Source organism: Osmerus mordax, chromosome 26 (assembly GCF_038355195.1).
Source record: "Osmerus mordax isolate fOsmMor3 chromosome 26, fOsmMor3.pri, whole genome shotgun sequence".
In the NCBI taxonomy this organism is placed as follows: domain Eukaryota; kingdom Metazoa; phylum Chordata; class Actinopteri; order Osmeriformes; family Osmeridae; genus Osmerus; species Osmerus mordax.
In genome coordinates this window covers 5,244,810-5,259,127 of record NC_090075.1, presented here as the reverse complement: position 1 = coordinate 5,259,127, position 14,318 = coordinate 5,244,810, and the positions used below count along the sequence as shown (strand labels likewise).

Sequence of the window (14,318 nt, the reverse complement as noted above, 5' to 3'; positions counted from 1 at the left end):
CCCACCCAGGAAGTCATACGGTCTCAGTTTAAATCCCCTTACAAGCTATTGTGTGTAAAATAAGTAATTGGCGCTAAGCCTATGGGTGTTTTAAGTGCAGGATCCAAGTGCTTTCTTGGGTCTCTATCATGGAGGAATATAGAGGATAGAGATCCACAAGGCAAGCCTCTATCATGGATGAATATAGAGGACAGAGAACCAGTTATATCCTGGGGCTGTCTGTTCATCAAATGTTCTTTTCTGTACATTTAGTTTTTTACATTTACATTTAGTCATTTAGCAGACGCTCTTATCCAGAGCGACTTACAGTAAGTACAGGGACATTCCCCCGAGGCAAGTAGGGTGAAGTACCTTGCCCAAGGACACAGCGTCAGTTGGCATGACCGGGAATCAAACTGGCAACCTTCGGATTACTAGCCCGATTCCCTCACCGCTCAGCCACCTGACTCCCTTTTTCCCCTTCCCATGTTTGTACAGGCTGCTGTACTTTAGGGGTGATTCCTTAGATTATCATAGCTGGATGTATAGAAGAGTACAGCTAGTGGCATGACTCCAACACAGGAACTTGTAGGTGTAAAAGTATGTGTAATTTGGTCTGACCGAACATGCCCTTGATAATTGCTTCAACATATGTTTACCTCCTATTCAGGTAAGGTGTGTACCTAATAATTAAATGTCACTTGGTGTCGTAAAATAAGATCTTGCTCAACACCCAATGTGACTTGAAGCTGGTTACTGTTAATGATGCTATTGTCAGACACTCACTCTCAAACATACTTCATAAAAAATCTAACCTACAACTGAAATAATGCACATACCCTTTTATCTTTTATTAATGTTTGTTTCTCCCCCCCCCCCTCCTCAAAAATGTTCTTGAATGTTTTCTTTGCCATGGCTGTATGTATTTATAATCAAGACAAGTTGGCCATTTCTATAGCTGTAATTTGCTTTGCCTGACATTGTGCTTTCATGTGAATACATTACAGTATTTGATGTTGAAACTTTCATAATAGTGGCTTTTTCCCCCAGTACCTATGGGTATGGTATAGGTAATACCACTACGTTTTTAGTGTTGCACAACTCATCTATTGATCTACACACAGACAAGCAGAGACCTGAGGTACTTAACCCAGTTGCCTGCCTGCAGGCATGTGTGAAAGAAAAGGGAGAGAAACCCTGTTCTTGTTTGTGCGTGTGTGCGAGCTCTCTTTGCAGGAACGTGGAATATGAGGTTTGAGTTATTCGCAATTAATTGTGAAGTATTACCCCTGGGCTCCTACTCATGCAATGCATGACTAACAGCTTCTCCCAACCTCCTCAAAGACACTGCTAACCCAGGGCCACCTGTCAGGTAAAAACAAACTACAGTGTCTGTTATATAAGAACAATATATATCAGATTTCTACCAATATGTCATTTATAACTAGGATTTTAATTTAAAACTAGACCCGATCAATTCACTTTTTTTTCCTGCGTAAATGTAAATGGAAAAAAAAAACGTATTAATTTATTTTGTGGGTATCAAGACTAGATAAATGGTCTAATATTCATCAGCAATGTCCCCTTGACCCGGGCACTTATTTTCCCACGCTCCTGCTCTGCTGGTCTCCTAATATAATCAACCTAATAAAAGTTTACACTAAGTATGCAAGGCATTTTCCAGGGGTTAGGTTCAATCTACCTGTCACCACTTTTGGAATGTACACCTGTCAAAGTTTGAATAGACCTGGACAATTTAATGATGCTGTTGCACTTATTTTGTCCAGTTCATTGTTGAGTTTTGTCCTCCCTTGAGAGAAGTTTAATCATACCGTGGGGGGGGGGGGGGACTTAAGACAGTGACTAGTTGAATAGTTTTATTTTCACAAGAGGTAACACTGCAGATGTTCTTACAGACATCATAAACAATCTGAATACAGTGTTTCATATATTTATCCATATTGAAAAGTACAAGGAATAATCATTAATTTTAATAATATAACAAAGGACAATGACATCTGTAATAAAAGTAGATTAAAAAGTGACATTTTATGTAAATAACTTTTTTAAGGATTTTTAAGTAACAGAAACAAAATCAGGCAACAGTTCCATTCTACTGTATGTAAAAAAAAACACTGAAGTGCCATTTGTTCAAAGCTTTACAGAATACATAAAAAAAGCAGGAAGCGTTTTATTTCCTTCAAGGAAAAGTACTATAAAATAAGTTACAGTACAATGAATGTGTCTTAACTGAATTTGTTCCCGTCTTCCAGCCTTTTGTAAGCAAACATCAGAAATAAATCGTACAGGAATATAGAGATATATTATTTTCTTAAGAGGCGTTTTCCCCCAAAAAGGAAAAGACAAGTTGTCAATAATTATGTTGGTGTGTCTGTGCGCAAATGAGCCACACATGAACAACCTTGTTTTAGTTAAAAACGGTCAAAATTAGCATTTTAGTTTCATGCTCTCGTTTTCTGAAAATTAACTACATTTCATTTAAATTACTTCATGGGTTTCGAATACAAAATTATGAAAAAATACTTCATGTTTGATCACAAAATACAGAAGAAAGCTCTCATACGTCATCACTTGGTAAAGGCGGTATGTTGAACCTTGGTCTTGTGAAAAACGCCATCTTCTCTCTGTGAACAGAACAGCAATCAGGCTCAGTTTAGAACACAGCTCATGCCCTGAATCTCAGACAAGTAAAAGACCGTAATACACCACTGAGGCAAGATCAAGATTGAACTCCAGTGCTATGATTACAAGGCTCAAATGCATCAGGAGCCAGTGGAATGCTGGGAATGTGTTGTGGTCCTTCTTGGAGGACTGAAGTATGGTTGAGCTCTGGTCAGCATTTTACATTTCTAATTTAACCAACGTTTGTATCCAAAACAACATACAAATAATGCATTAAGTTGGTACAGCCAATAATCAAAGACCAGTACTAACAGTGTTTCAGTAGTCAGTGCCAAGGAACAGTCTACATTTTAACAAGACTGCAAAAAAAACATCCCAATTAAAATACTACATCATTCTGATAGGACAATGCACCAACAACATATCTCAAGCGCAATACTGTTTATAAAAAAAGTAGGTGCTGTCTAGTTGTCAAGACAACGCTACGGCAGGATGTCGCATGCAGGACGAAGCTCGTCATACCTGAAGGTGTGCACAGGCAGGGGCTCCTTCTGGCCTGCCCCCCTCATCAGCAGGACCTCTTTAGACGCCTTCCTCAGCCGTCTCTCTGCCGCCTCCTCCTGTCTCTGCTCCTGCTGGCTCTGGCCCACCTGCAGGACACAGCCGGCACAGCAGAGGCGGCACCCAGGTCAACTGACGCAACTCATCCTCTGATGAAATACTGTAAGAACGCCCACTTTACCCTCAATATGATTTTGCTATTGGATTTTATTGTGTGTGTGTATATATGTATATATATATCTGGGTGTGCTGGCATGACCTAACCTAGCTCCATGTGGTGCTGCTTTTCCTCCTCACCCCCTCTCCCTTCCCCCATACCTGTCTCTGGGCCTCCCTCCTCACCCCCTCTCCCTTCCCCCATACCTGTCTCTGGGCCTCCCTCCTCTCCCTTCCCCCATACCCGTCTCTGGGCCTCCCTCCTCACCCCCTCTCCCTTCCCCCATACCCGTCTCTGGGCCTCCCTCCTCACCCCCTCTCCCTTCCCCCATACCTGTCTCTGGGCCTCCCTCCTCACCCCCTCTCCCTTCCCCCATACCTGTCTCTGGGCCTCCCTGAGGAGGCAGCAGAAGCCCTCGTCCCTGAGGGCCCAGTGGGGCAGCTCTCCGGGTTCCCCGGCTTGGGGCTCCTCCAGGCGCAGCTTCAGCTCCCGCAGGGTGCCCAGCTCGTCAGCCAGCTGCCTCTGCCGCGTCCTGCAGGCCTGGAGGTCCAGCTCCAGATCCAGGGAGGTGCGCGTCGGCTGCTCTGCCAGGGACGACCTGTAGGACTGCTGCTGCACACACGAGCACGCACCCACGGACAAACATGCAACGCGCACACACAAACACATACAATTCAGCTTTGCAAACCTGTTTCATCATCCTTTAAATTTGGTGAAATGCAAGAGGTTGAAGACTTTATGCAGCTGTAGCCTCAGGTTGCGACTGCACAGCATTTGTGGGTTATACATGAATGTTATTGAGTCATACAGTAGAGAAATTGACAGCATAATTGATGTGGAACATTATAACACATAGCCAGTGTTTTTAGTCTAAGCAAACGTTGTGGATGTGTGACTACCTGCTTGTATCGCAGAGTCCTTCTTTCCAGGGTGTTCCTGATGAAGGGAGACTTCTTTGGTAGGGTTGAACTGTCACTGTCGCTGCGGTACAACTGAGGGACACCAACACCTGAGTCAAGTCCTGTACTTGGTAACAAACTGAAAGCTCTCTCTCTCTGTGTGTGTGTACCTACCCTGCAGACGTACTGACTGCGCGCCCCAGGTGAGAAGGTCTGGGAGCGGACGATGGTGCTGCTCCTCATGAAGGGCGACGCGTGCCCCCAGCGCCCCCCCCTCTCCTTGGGCCGGACCCTCACAGGTTCCGGGAACATCCCCTCCGTCATGGTGGCCTTCTCCACCTGCGGCCACAACGACAACATTCACCGTGTTTACCTTTTTGTTACCATGCTATACTGCCAATAAATGGCTCCTTACAACCTTAACAGAAAGCTGTAGTGACTATATACTATTTTGTCCTTTTTTCACCAGCGCTGCGCCTGTTGCTTAGTTAGCCTGACCTGCCCCAGTCTCGCCTAGTCCTGCGTGGCTACTCACAGGCTCAGTTGGACTCTTACAAAAGTCCTAGAGCTAGTACAGGACCCAGCTAGTGCGTAACCAGTACCTTTAGGGCGGGCGGTTTCCCCACCAGCTGGTGGCAGCGCCCCCCTGTGGCGATGCAGGCGCCGTCGGGACACAGCCCCTCGTGACAGTGAGGCGGGAACGCCGTGCTGTTGCTGCAGCCGCTGTCCACAGACTCGGCCTGCCAGCTCCTGCAGAACACACCCTGTTATTCACTGATCCCACCTTCAGCACCAGAGGGAAAATGCTCAACTATTTCTGGTTGAGCATTCAACTATTCAGTGTGTGACTTTATGAGGCACGTTTAAGGAGGTAGCTTGTACTTTCCCTGCAATCCAATACACAAGTGTCAAAACAGGTGTTCAAGCATGTACACACACCCACTTATAAGTAACGTTATAATCCCTTTTGACACATTGGATGGCAGAAAAAGGACAAATGTGTATTTACCTCTCTGACACAGCCTCTCCTGGCTCCTCCCTCCTGTCCTGCCCTCTCTCTCCCTCCTCCAGGTGGGCGTGGCTACGCCCCATCAGAGCACACACGTTGTCCTGTAACACACAGTCCTGTAAAACAACGTGTCCTCTAACACAGTCCAGTAACACACAGTCCTTTAACAAAACAACACTTTCACAACACAGTCCCTTTATCAACATACAATGTGTGTGTGTACAGTGAGTGTGCATTACATTAAGTCATTTATCAGACGTTCTTATCCAGAGCGACTTACAGTAAGTACAGGGACATTCCCCCGAGGCAAGTAGAGTGAAGTGCCTTGCCCAAGGACACAACGTCATTTGGCACGGCCGGGACTCAAACTGGCAATCTTCTGATTACTAGCCCGATTCCCTAACCACTCTGCCATCTGACCCCCCGGGCATGGGTACGTGTGTGTGTGTGTACACTGAGTGTGCATGGCTACATGTGTGTGTGTGTGTGTGTACAGTGTGTGACTGTGCATGGCTACATGTGTGTGTGTGTGTGTACAGTGTGTGACTGTGCATGGCTACATGTGTGTGTGTGTACAGTGTGTGACTGTGCATGGCTACGTGTGTGTGTACAGTGTCCTCACCATGGTCCTGGAGCTCTGCCCCTCCCCCAGCCCCCCAGACTGCTTGCTGAGGCCACCCTGGTCTGGCCACTGGAGGTCCCCGACCCCCAGCATCTGCACTCGCAGCCAACGGAAACTCATCTCGGTGCTGTTCTCACACTCCAGCAGACCCACCTGGGCTGTACCCTGTGTACACACACACACACACACACACACACACACACACACACACACACACACACACACACACACACACACACACACACACACACACACACACACACACACACACACACACACACACACACACACACACACACACACACACACACACACACACACACACACACACACGCACACACACACACACGCACCCAGGTTAACAGAGGTGAACAGGTTAGTGCACAGTGCAGAACAAATGTCATTCATTTGTGCACTCTTGATGACAATTCCTGAAAACCTGAACCTCCAGTTCGTAAGCCAACCTGTCAAGTTCAAAGAGAACTCAAAGAGGCCCCCGTGTCTCACAAAGAGACACGGGGGCCACCAGGTTCAAAGTCAGAGGCAGGCAGACAGACAAACACACACAGGCAGACCACACACAGATAGACAAAGACTGACAGACAGAGAGGGGCCTGACCCACCAGCAGCTCCTCCTGTGCCTGGGGTCCAAGCGAGCACACCGACAGCTGCAGAGCACACCCGCCCAGGGCATCCAGGGGGACGGGAATGCAGAAGCCCTCGTTGAAGCTCATGATGGACTGCAGCTCCAGGGCCTTACAGCAGTAGAAGGCAGATGCCCGGCCAACCTCCAGTGGAATCAGGTGCACCTTCACATACCTAGAAAGCCACGTGAGAAGAGAATAACCTAGATTGACTTACAGATTGCAGCACATTCAAAACAGTCCACGGGAGAAAGTACCTAGACAGGGTTAACGGGCATCATCACATTCAACACAGCCCGTTTCGATGATCTCTTGCACTCACACTTTATGGCCGTCCCTGACAACAATCCTGCTCAGGTTTTTCAGCTGCAGCAGGTGCAGGAGGAGAGACTGGGAGTCTGCATCATACCTGACAGGAACCAGAGAGACAGTCAAGACGGGAACAGGTTTTAAACAGCCCAAAAGCCCTCTGCAGCAGGGCTACAGCAGCTCTCTCTCCAGCCCTGTTCCTGGAGAGTTAGCTGGTTGGTGTGTTAATTCAGCCTTTGATTGGAGTGGAAAACCATCCTGTCATTTACCCTTTAATCCACAGCATCCATTATGCCTGGGATCTGTAGTTAAATACTCTAACCACTGAGCTGTACCTATTCCCTCACTCTGGGGTGGAAGCAAACCCCTAGAGCAGTGGTTCTCAAACCTGTCCTCAAGTACCACCTGTCCTGCATGTTTTAGATGTTTCCCTGCTCCAACACACCTGATTCAAATGAATGGTCGTTACCAGGCTTCTACCGAGCTAGATAACAACCCATTTATTTGAATCGGGCGTGTTGGCGCAGGGAAACCATCTAAAACATGCAGGACAGGTGGTACTTGAGGACCGGTTTGAGAACCACTGCTCTAGAGGAAGGAAGCTATCCACGAACAGGAAAGTGTTTCCAGGAACAGGAAGTGCTCTACAGGAACAGGAAGTGCTCCACATCATACTCACAGCAGGCCCAGCTGGATCTGGGCCGGGTCTCCCCCAGAGGTCATCTCCCTCACGTACACCACCTCCTCAGACTCCTCTGCTCTGCTGGGCACAATCACACAAAAGTAAGTCCTCGCATGTTCAAGTCAGTACTTTTGTATACCAAAGTTTTCATCTTCGCTGGTGGCAGTAAATTTCTCCTCTGTCGATTGCTCAAGCGCTCCACAGCTCTATGCTCTAGCCCAGGGGTGTTCAATCCTGGTCCTCGAGAGCCCCTGTCCTGCATGTTTTAGATGTTTCCCTGCTCCAGCACACCTGATTCAAATGAATGGTCATTACCCGGCTTCCACAGAGCTTGATAACAACCCATTCATTTGAATCAGGTGTGCTGGAGCAGGGAAACATCTAAAACATGCAGGACAGGGGCTCTCGAGGACCAGGATTGAACACCCCTGCTAGCCTGCTCAATAATATGTTGATGTGATTCACACGGCAGCCACTAGATGGTGCCCCCGCTCCTGAGAGAGAGAGAGAGAGAGAGGAAGAGAGAGGGAGGGAGAGAGAGAGAGAGAGAGAGAGAGAGAGGGAGAGAGAGAGAGAGAGAGGGAGAGAGGGAGGGAGAGAGGGAGGGAGAAGGAGAGAGAGAGAGAAAGACAGAGAGAGAGAGACAGGCAGAGAGAGAAACCGAGAGAGACAGGGTGTGGGTCTTGGTGTGTGGTCTCAGACGCAGCAGGGGGCGCCCTCCTGTCTCACCTCCTCCCCCAGGCCTCAAACACCCCGCTGTCCGTGGCCAGGGCGTCCTCCGACACGCCAGCAGACACCCTCCGGGCCCTGCGCCCGCTGCGGTTGGTGCTGTTAGACCGCAGGGTCACTCCTGAACAAGACATTTCACTCGATTTATTTGTTCGTCTTCTATCCAATGCGACAACACCTGTCTAACACACTCACTATTACTCAGGCAGACACTCTGGCCTATTAGGGGCTTGCTGCTGGCCTGACATGCCTTATGTGAGGCTGTGCAGAGCAGAGCTGGTCTACACACACACACACACACACACAGAGACAGAGACAGAGATACAAAGAGAGAGAGAGAGAGGGAGAGAGAGAGAGATACAGAGAGAGAGAGAGAGAGAGAGAGAGAGAGAGGGAGAGAGAGAGAGGGAGAGAGAGATACAAAGAGAGAGAGAGAGAGGGAGAGAGAGATACAAAGAGAGAGAGAGAGAGAGATACAAAGAGAGAGAGAGAGAGAGAGAGAGACAGCCACAACATCACCAGCACTACCTCTACTCACCAGCAGAGGTAAATGACCCAGAGGGAGTGCTCTCTCTGTGACTCTTGTTCTCCAGCTGGTAGACTGCGGCTGACCCCCCCGGCTCCTCGCCACCGGCCAGGCCTGCGTGGGCGTGCGCCTGGGGGTGGGGCTGGGGGTGAGGCTGGGGGTGAGGGTAGGAGTGGGAGCGCAGTCCCTCCAGCATCCCACGGCCGGCCAGCTCCATGTACTCCTCGGTCATCTGGGTGAGGGGGCACTCCTGGGGGGCCGACAGGTAGGGCGTGTCCATGGGGGAGCTGGGGGGGGACAGGGAGGAGAGGGAGGAACGGGAAGACAGGGAGGCCAGGGACTGGGGGGTGTCGTGGGAGCGCTTGGCCTTGCCCTGGGTGGGGGGGTCGGGGGAGAAGACAGGGTGCTCCCTGGAGAGGGCCTCCGGGGGGAGCAGGTAGCGCAGGTGGGGGTCGTGGGGGTCGTCGTGGCGGTCGTACTGGGGCGGGCCGTAGATGTCGGAGAAGCTGATGGAGCTCAGAGAACCCCTGCTGGAGGTCAGAGAGCCGCGACTGGAGGCCAGGGAGCCTCGACTGCTGCTGGACGACACAGTCAGGGAGCTGGCCGACAGGCTGAGAGGAGGAGGAGGGGGAGGGGGGGGAGAGAGAGAGAGGGAGAGGGAGAGAGAGAGAGAGGGAGAGAGAGAAAGAAAAAAGTATTAGAGAGTGTAAAGAGTGAGAAAGAAAAAAAGTGTGAAAAAAAAGTGAGATTGACAGAAAAAGTGAGAGCGAGACAGAGAGAAAAATAACGAGAGAAGAGGAAAAGAGAGACAAAAAGAGAGAAGGAAAGATGGAAAGAAAGAGAAATAGAGAGGCAGATGATGTTCCAGCTGCCTGGTGAGCACAGGGATGTTGCGAGCGTCTCACAGTACCTCTTCAGCTGGGAGTGCAGGTAGGTGGTGATCCGAGTCGCTTCCTCCAACTGCCTCAGAAGCACATTCCTCTTCTCCTGCTGTAGGATCCTGACACACACACACACACTAAATAAAACTTGCAATCCACCAGATCAGAAGGCAGGGTGTTTTCCAGCTCAGCTGTAGAGTGAGTGTGTGTGTGTGTGTGTGTGTGTGTGTGGTCCTTCTTCTCCATAAAGAAAACAGTCTCTGAGGATGTGGGTGGGTGAGTGTATCTCAGCCGGGCTCCATCTATACAGACACAGACCTCTTCTCTCAGGCTGGATAAGGGCATGAGGGCGGCCCCCCCTCCCCCCAGCCCCCCCCCTCCCCCCATTCAATGGCCCAGCCATGTTTTTGCAGGAAAACAGTTTTTGTTTTTACCGGAAAAACTTTCGTAAAACATTAAAAAAAAAGTTACATCTTATCAGACAAGCTTCGTGAAAGCTTCTGGAATGGGCACCCAGGGCATGTGGAAGACGACACACACACACACACACACACACACACACCCCTCCAACCAAAAACAGTCACAAACACACAGTAATCCTTGAGAAAAGGGAGCAATATTCCTAAGGGTGCTCTGTTATGAGAAAAGAGCACAGACACACACCATCACAGCAGCTGTGGATCTTAGATCAGGGGTCTCCAACCCAGCTGCTGGAGAACTACCTTCCGGCTTTTCACTCCAACGCTAATCTAGCACACCTGATTATAATAATTAGCTGGTTGGCATGCTGAATCAGGTTAGTTACAACTGGGGTTCGATCCAAAACCCTACTGGAAGATATCTCATCAGGAACGGGACTGGAGACCAAGACCCTGCGCAGTACATGACATTGCACCAGTGGATCACACAAAGGCGTTCTTCACACCCTACAGAGGGGAAAGCACCAGCGACCCCCAGAGCCCTGTCCGCCCAGCCCACTGACCTCTGGTTGGCCCCCTGGCTCTGGACCGAGTGGGCCCTCTGCACCTCCTCCTCCAGCCTCCGGCGTTCCTCCTCCAGCTGCATGCAGGCCTCCAGGGGGCGCTGCTGCTGGCTCACCAGGGCCAGCTCGTGCAGCAGGGCCTCCTTTTCCCGCAGCAGCTGCAGGAAGTCCCGGTCGCGGTCCGCCTCGGCCCGGCCGGACCAGCTCTCCCCGTCCAGCTGGGCCATCTGGTGCTGTATACTGGCCACCCTGCGAGGACGGAGAGGGGACAGAGAGGGGGTTAGGGGGTAGAGGTAGGGAGACGGGAGAGATGGAGAGGGGGGTAGGGGAGAGGCAGAGAGGTAGAGGTAGATGGAGGGAGGGATGGGGAAGGAGAGAGAGAGAGTGGATGAGGTGTGGGTAAAGAGTCGAGGATTTGTGTACTGTATGTCTAAGGAGGCACCAGATAAGTAAAGATGTGCCCTACATACCCTGACTGACACACACACACACACACACACTACATGCCACACTGACAGCACTCAGCCAGCTCACTTGGACACACGAGGTGCCGCCCAGAGCAGGTGTTCTGCAGTGTTCAGAGGAGGAGAGAGGGGGGGGGGGGGGGGGCAGGAGGCAGGGGTTTTGGCTCAAGGTTAAAATGAAATAACTGTGTTTATGTATGTTGGATTTCAGACAGAGTGACTCAACGACAGTGCATGCAAGTTTCCACAGGTCTCCCCCCCCCTCTCTCTCTCTCTCTCTCTTCTTCTTTCTCCCTCTACCGCTCTCTTGACTTCTCCCTCTCCCTCAACCCTCTGTCTCTGATGTCATGGCTGGCACTGCGGTGGCCGCGTCACCATGGCAACATCCGTCTTGTAAAAAAGCCTGTTTGGAGCCAGTGTAATAACACAGACTCCTGCCGTCGCCTCTACCTCTACCTCCACCCGCCCAGCCCCCCTCTGCCTCCCCTGCCTCCAACCCCCTGCCTAAGCTACCTCTATCCCCCCCCCCACCTCCCCTCACAAATCAGCTCAAGATACTGAATATGTTTTCACCTTAGTAGGTTAGACCATCAGGCTGGTGCACTAAAGTGCTGAAGAAAAAACATGTGTGTCCATGGCCATTTTGCAGCACCAGAGCATTTGTGTGTGTGTGAGAGACAGAGAGACACACAGAGAGATAGAGACAGACAGAGACAGACAGAGACAGAGACAGAGACAGAGACAGAGACAGAGAGAGACACAGAGACACAGAGAGAGAGAGAGAGAGAGAGAGAGAGAGAGAGAGAGAGAGAGAGAGAGAGAGAGAGAGAGAGAGAGAGAGAGAGAGAGAGAGAGAGAGAGAGAGAGAGGGTGTGTTAATCACAACTGAATCGCCCTGTGTTAAAACTGGGAATGCTGAGAGGTGGGCAGCTCTCTCTCAACACACACACACACACACACACACACACACACACAAAGGCACACAGTCAGCAGCGTGGGCAGGAGAGGATGTGCCCACCCAGCTCATTCCCCTGGTCAGACATCTCTCTGCAGCCTCGGTCACCAGAACAAACACCATTCAGACCAGCACCACCCACCGCAGCCGGCAAGCTCAACACTGGAGCACTGCTGCAGTTGTATAATAGTGCCCACGTTGTTGTATGGTAGTCTCCATGTTGTTGTGTAGGAGGGACCGTGTTGTTGTGCTGTTATGTTGTGTACTGCCTTATAAAACTACTCTTTTGATGTCAATGTTAAACTAGTGCATCATCATCATCATCATCATCATCAACCTACTTCTTCTTGGCCTCCTCATACTGCCAGTTGAGCTTCACCTTGTCCACCAGCTGAGAGGAATCTTGGGAGCCATACTTAAGTATAAAAACAACACAAAACGTTAATCAAAAGTTTTAAAAGGTAGCATCATATTTTTGGACTGAATTCTCTCATTCTCTTAAACTGTTACAAATTGTTAACATGTTGTTGTGTTGCATCCCTTCTCCAGGTTGGAGGTCAGGGTGTGCGGAGGTGCCTACCTCTCCCACCAGCTCCGTCTGGCAGCCTGTGTCGCAGTACTGCTGTGGGCCCCCCAGGGTCCCCGTGCCCGCGCTGTTGGGCCCCTCGCCGGGAGAGTCATTGATGGACAGGCTGCTGTGGAAGTTCACCGTGAGCTTCGCCAGGCTCTGTAAGACCCACACGCACACACACGCATGATGAGCACAGCTGGGCTGGTGAGAGCTGAGGGACGTGGGTCTTATACAGGGGCACCTGGGGGAGTGGGGGGGGGGTGTCAGGGGTCAGAGGTCAGGTCTCACCTGGAGGAGGTCCAGCCTCTCTCTCTCTCCTGTGCTGATGGACTTCTTGATGCTGCGCAGCTCGTTGAAGATGGCCTGGGCCTCGTCCAGCTTGTAGTTGGTCTGACTGCTGGACATCTTCCTGTCGATCCTGCACACACACACACACACACCGTTAAAACAAAGTGACTTCTCTGGTCTTCCCTGGGCAGTGTGTGTTCTCACCCAGACAGGACATGCACCCTCTGGGCTTCCAAACAAACACAACAACCTAAATAGAGTCAACGCAAGAACCCAGCACACCTCGTTTTACACACCTCATTAAAAAGATTGAAATTAAGATTTACGACGCTTACTCAGGAACAGGAGAGGACTGGAGCAGGACGTTTACAGAGTCCTGTGGTGTGGAAAGTCCAGAGACAGTTCAACTAGATAATCTTTGTTCAAGTCCAGAAAAGGTTGACTGTTCATCTAGTCTAACTGCATCTGGACTTGGAGTATTTCCCTATTGAAATAGAAGTCCAGTCATGACATGAGTAGAATGAGCTTTCGAAGGGAGGAGCAGGCGTATTGAAGAGACAAGCGTTCAGGGCTCTGTGTTGAGGGGTTCCAGTACTGAGGGATCCCCCTGGCTGAGAGAACTGGGACTGTCAGCCAACCAGAAGTCTTCAGGACTTCCCTGTCTGTCTGTCTGTTTGTCTGTCTGCCTACCTGTGTCTGTCTGCCTGCCTACGTGTCTCTGTGTGTATGCACAGGCTGCCACCCTGTCTCGCACCCTCCCTCCCTGCATTCTTTTCTCCCTCCCTCCCTCCCTCCCTCCCTCGCCGCCCCCCCCCCCCCCCCCCCCCCCCCACCATCAGTGGTCCTGGCACGTGTCTCTGGTGTGGCTGCTGCCTGCTTCCTCCAGCCCCTACTTCAACAGCAGGTACTGTTCGTCCGTGGACCCTGCCTCTTCCTCCCCAAACAAGCGCTGCTTTGTCCCCCCTCCCTCCCCCACCGCTCCCCCCCTACTCCCGCTGGCAGCGCCGGGGGTTTATATGCTTAGCAAAAACATGCCACTGCCCAGTGCCCTGGTGAACCCCCACCCATGTTCGGTAGCGCACACACGCTTGTTTGAAAGACTCTCTAAGTCAACGATTCAAAATAGGCCTGAACACAGTTGCGCAAGCTCATGTCAACAGTGCGTCTTTCTGGAGGTCGTTTTTAGCGCCTCAAATGTGACAATTCATGACACAGGAAATATCAGTCGTGTGTCACTCTGGGCCCAATGAAATCATGACGAGCAAGAAGCCCACAGGTCACTCCACAACCATCTCTTGACGGTGAGTGAGATGAACCTCCATGTGCTGTGACAGGGAGCTAAAACACAGAGTGGAAGACCTTCAACCAACAATAACAGAACATAACGCTGACATTTCCAGTTTGCAACGAGAATTGG

The 14,318-nt window shown here is 50.6% G+C and overlaps 1 protein-coding gene across 1 annotated transcript in view; it reads right to left on the bottom strand.

Annotated features, from left to right (window-relative positions):
• Nucleotides 1-1,851: 1,851 nt before the first annotated feature.
• LOC136936263 (protein WWC3-like) overlaps nt 1,852-14,318 on the bottom strand; it is a 26,031-nt gene continuing 13,564 nt past the window's right edge. The window contains 18 exon segments of the mRNA XM_067230041.1: nt 1,852-2,624; nt 3,145-3,272; nt 3,719-3,952; nt 4,240-4,332; nt 4,414-4,578; nt 4,842-4,989; nt 5,249-5,349; nt 5,871-6,035; nt 6,494-6,689; nt 6,837-6,923; nt 7,503-7,586; nt 8,235-8,355; nt 8,773-9,371; nt 9,671-9,760; nt 10,624-10,872; nt 12,384-12,457; nt 12,623-12,769; nt 12,902-13,031. Coding sequence (XP_067086142.1) covers nt 2,558-2,624; nt 3,145-3,272; nt 3,719-3,952; nt 4,240-4,332; nt 4,414-4,578; nt 4,842-4,989; nt 5,249-5,349; nt 5,871-6,035; nt 6,494-6,689; nt 6,837-6,923; nt 7,503-7,586; nt 8,235-8,355; nt 8,773-9,371; nt 9,671-9,760; nt 10,624-10,872; nt 12,384-12,457; nt 12,623-12,769; nt 12,902-13,031 — 2,878 coding nt within the window. The 3' untranslated portion in view covers nt 1,852-2,557.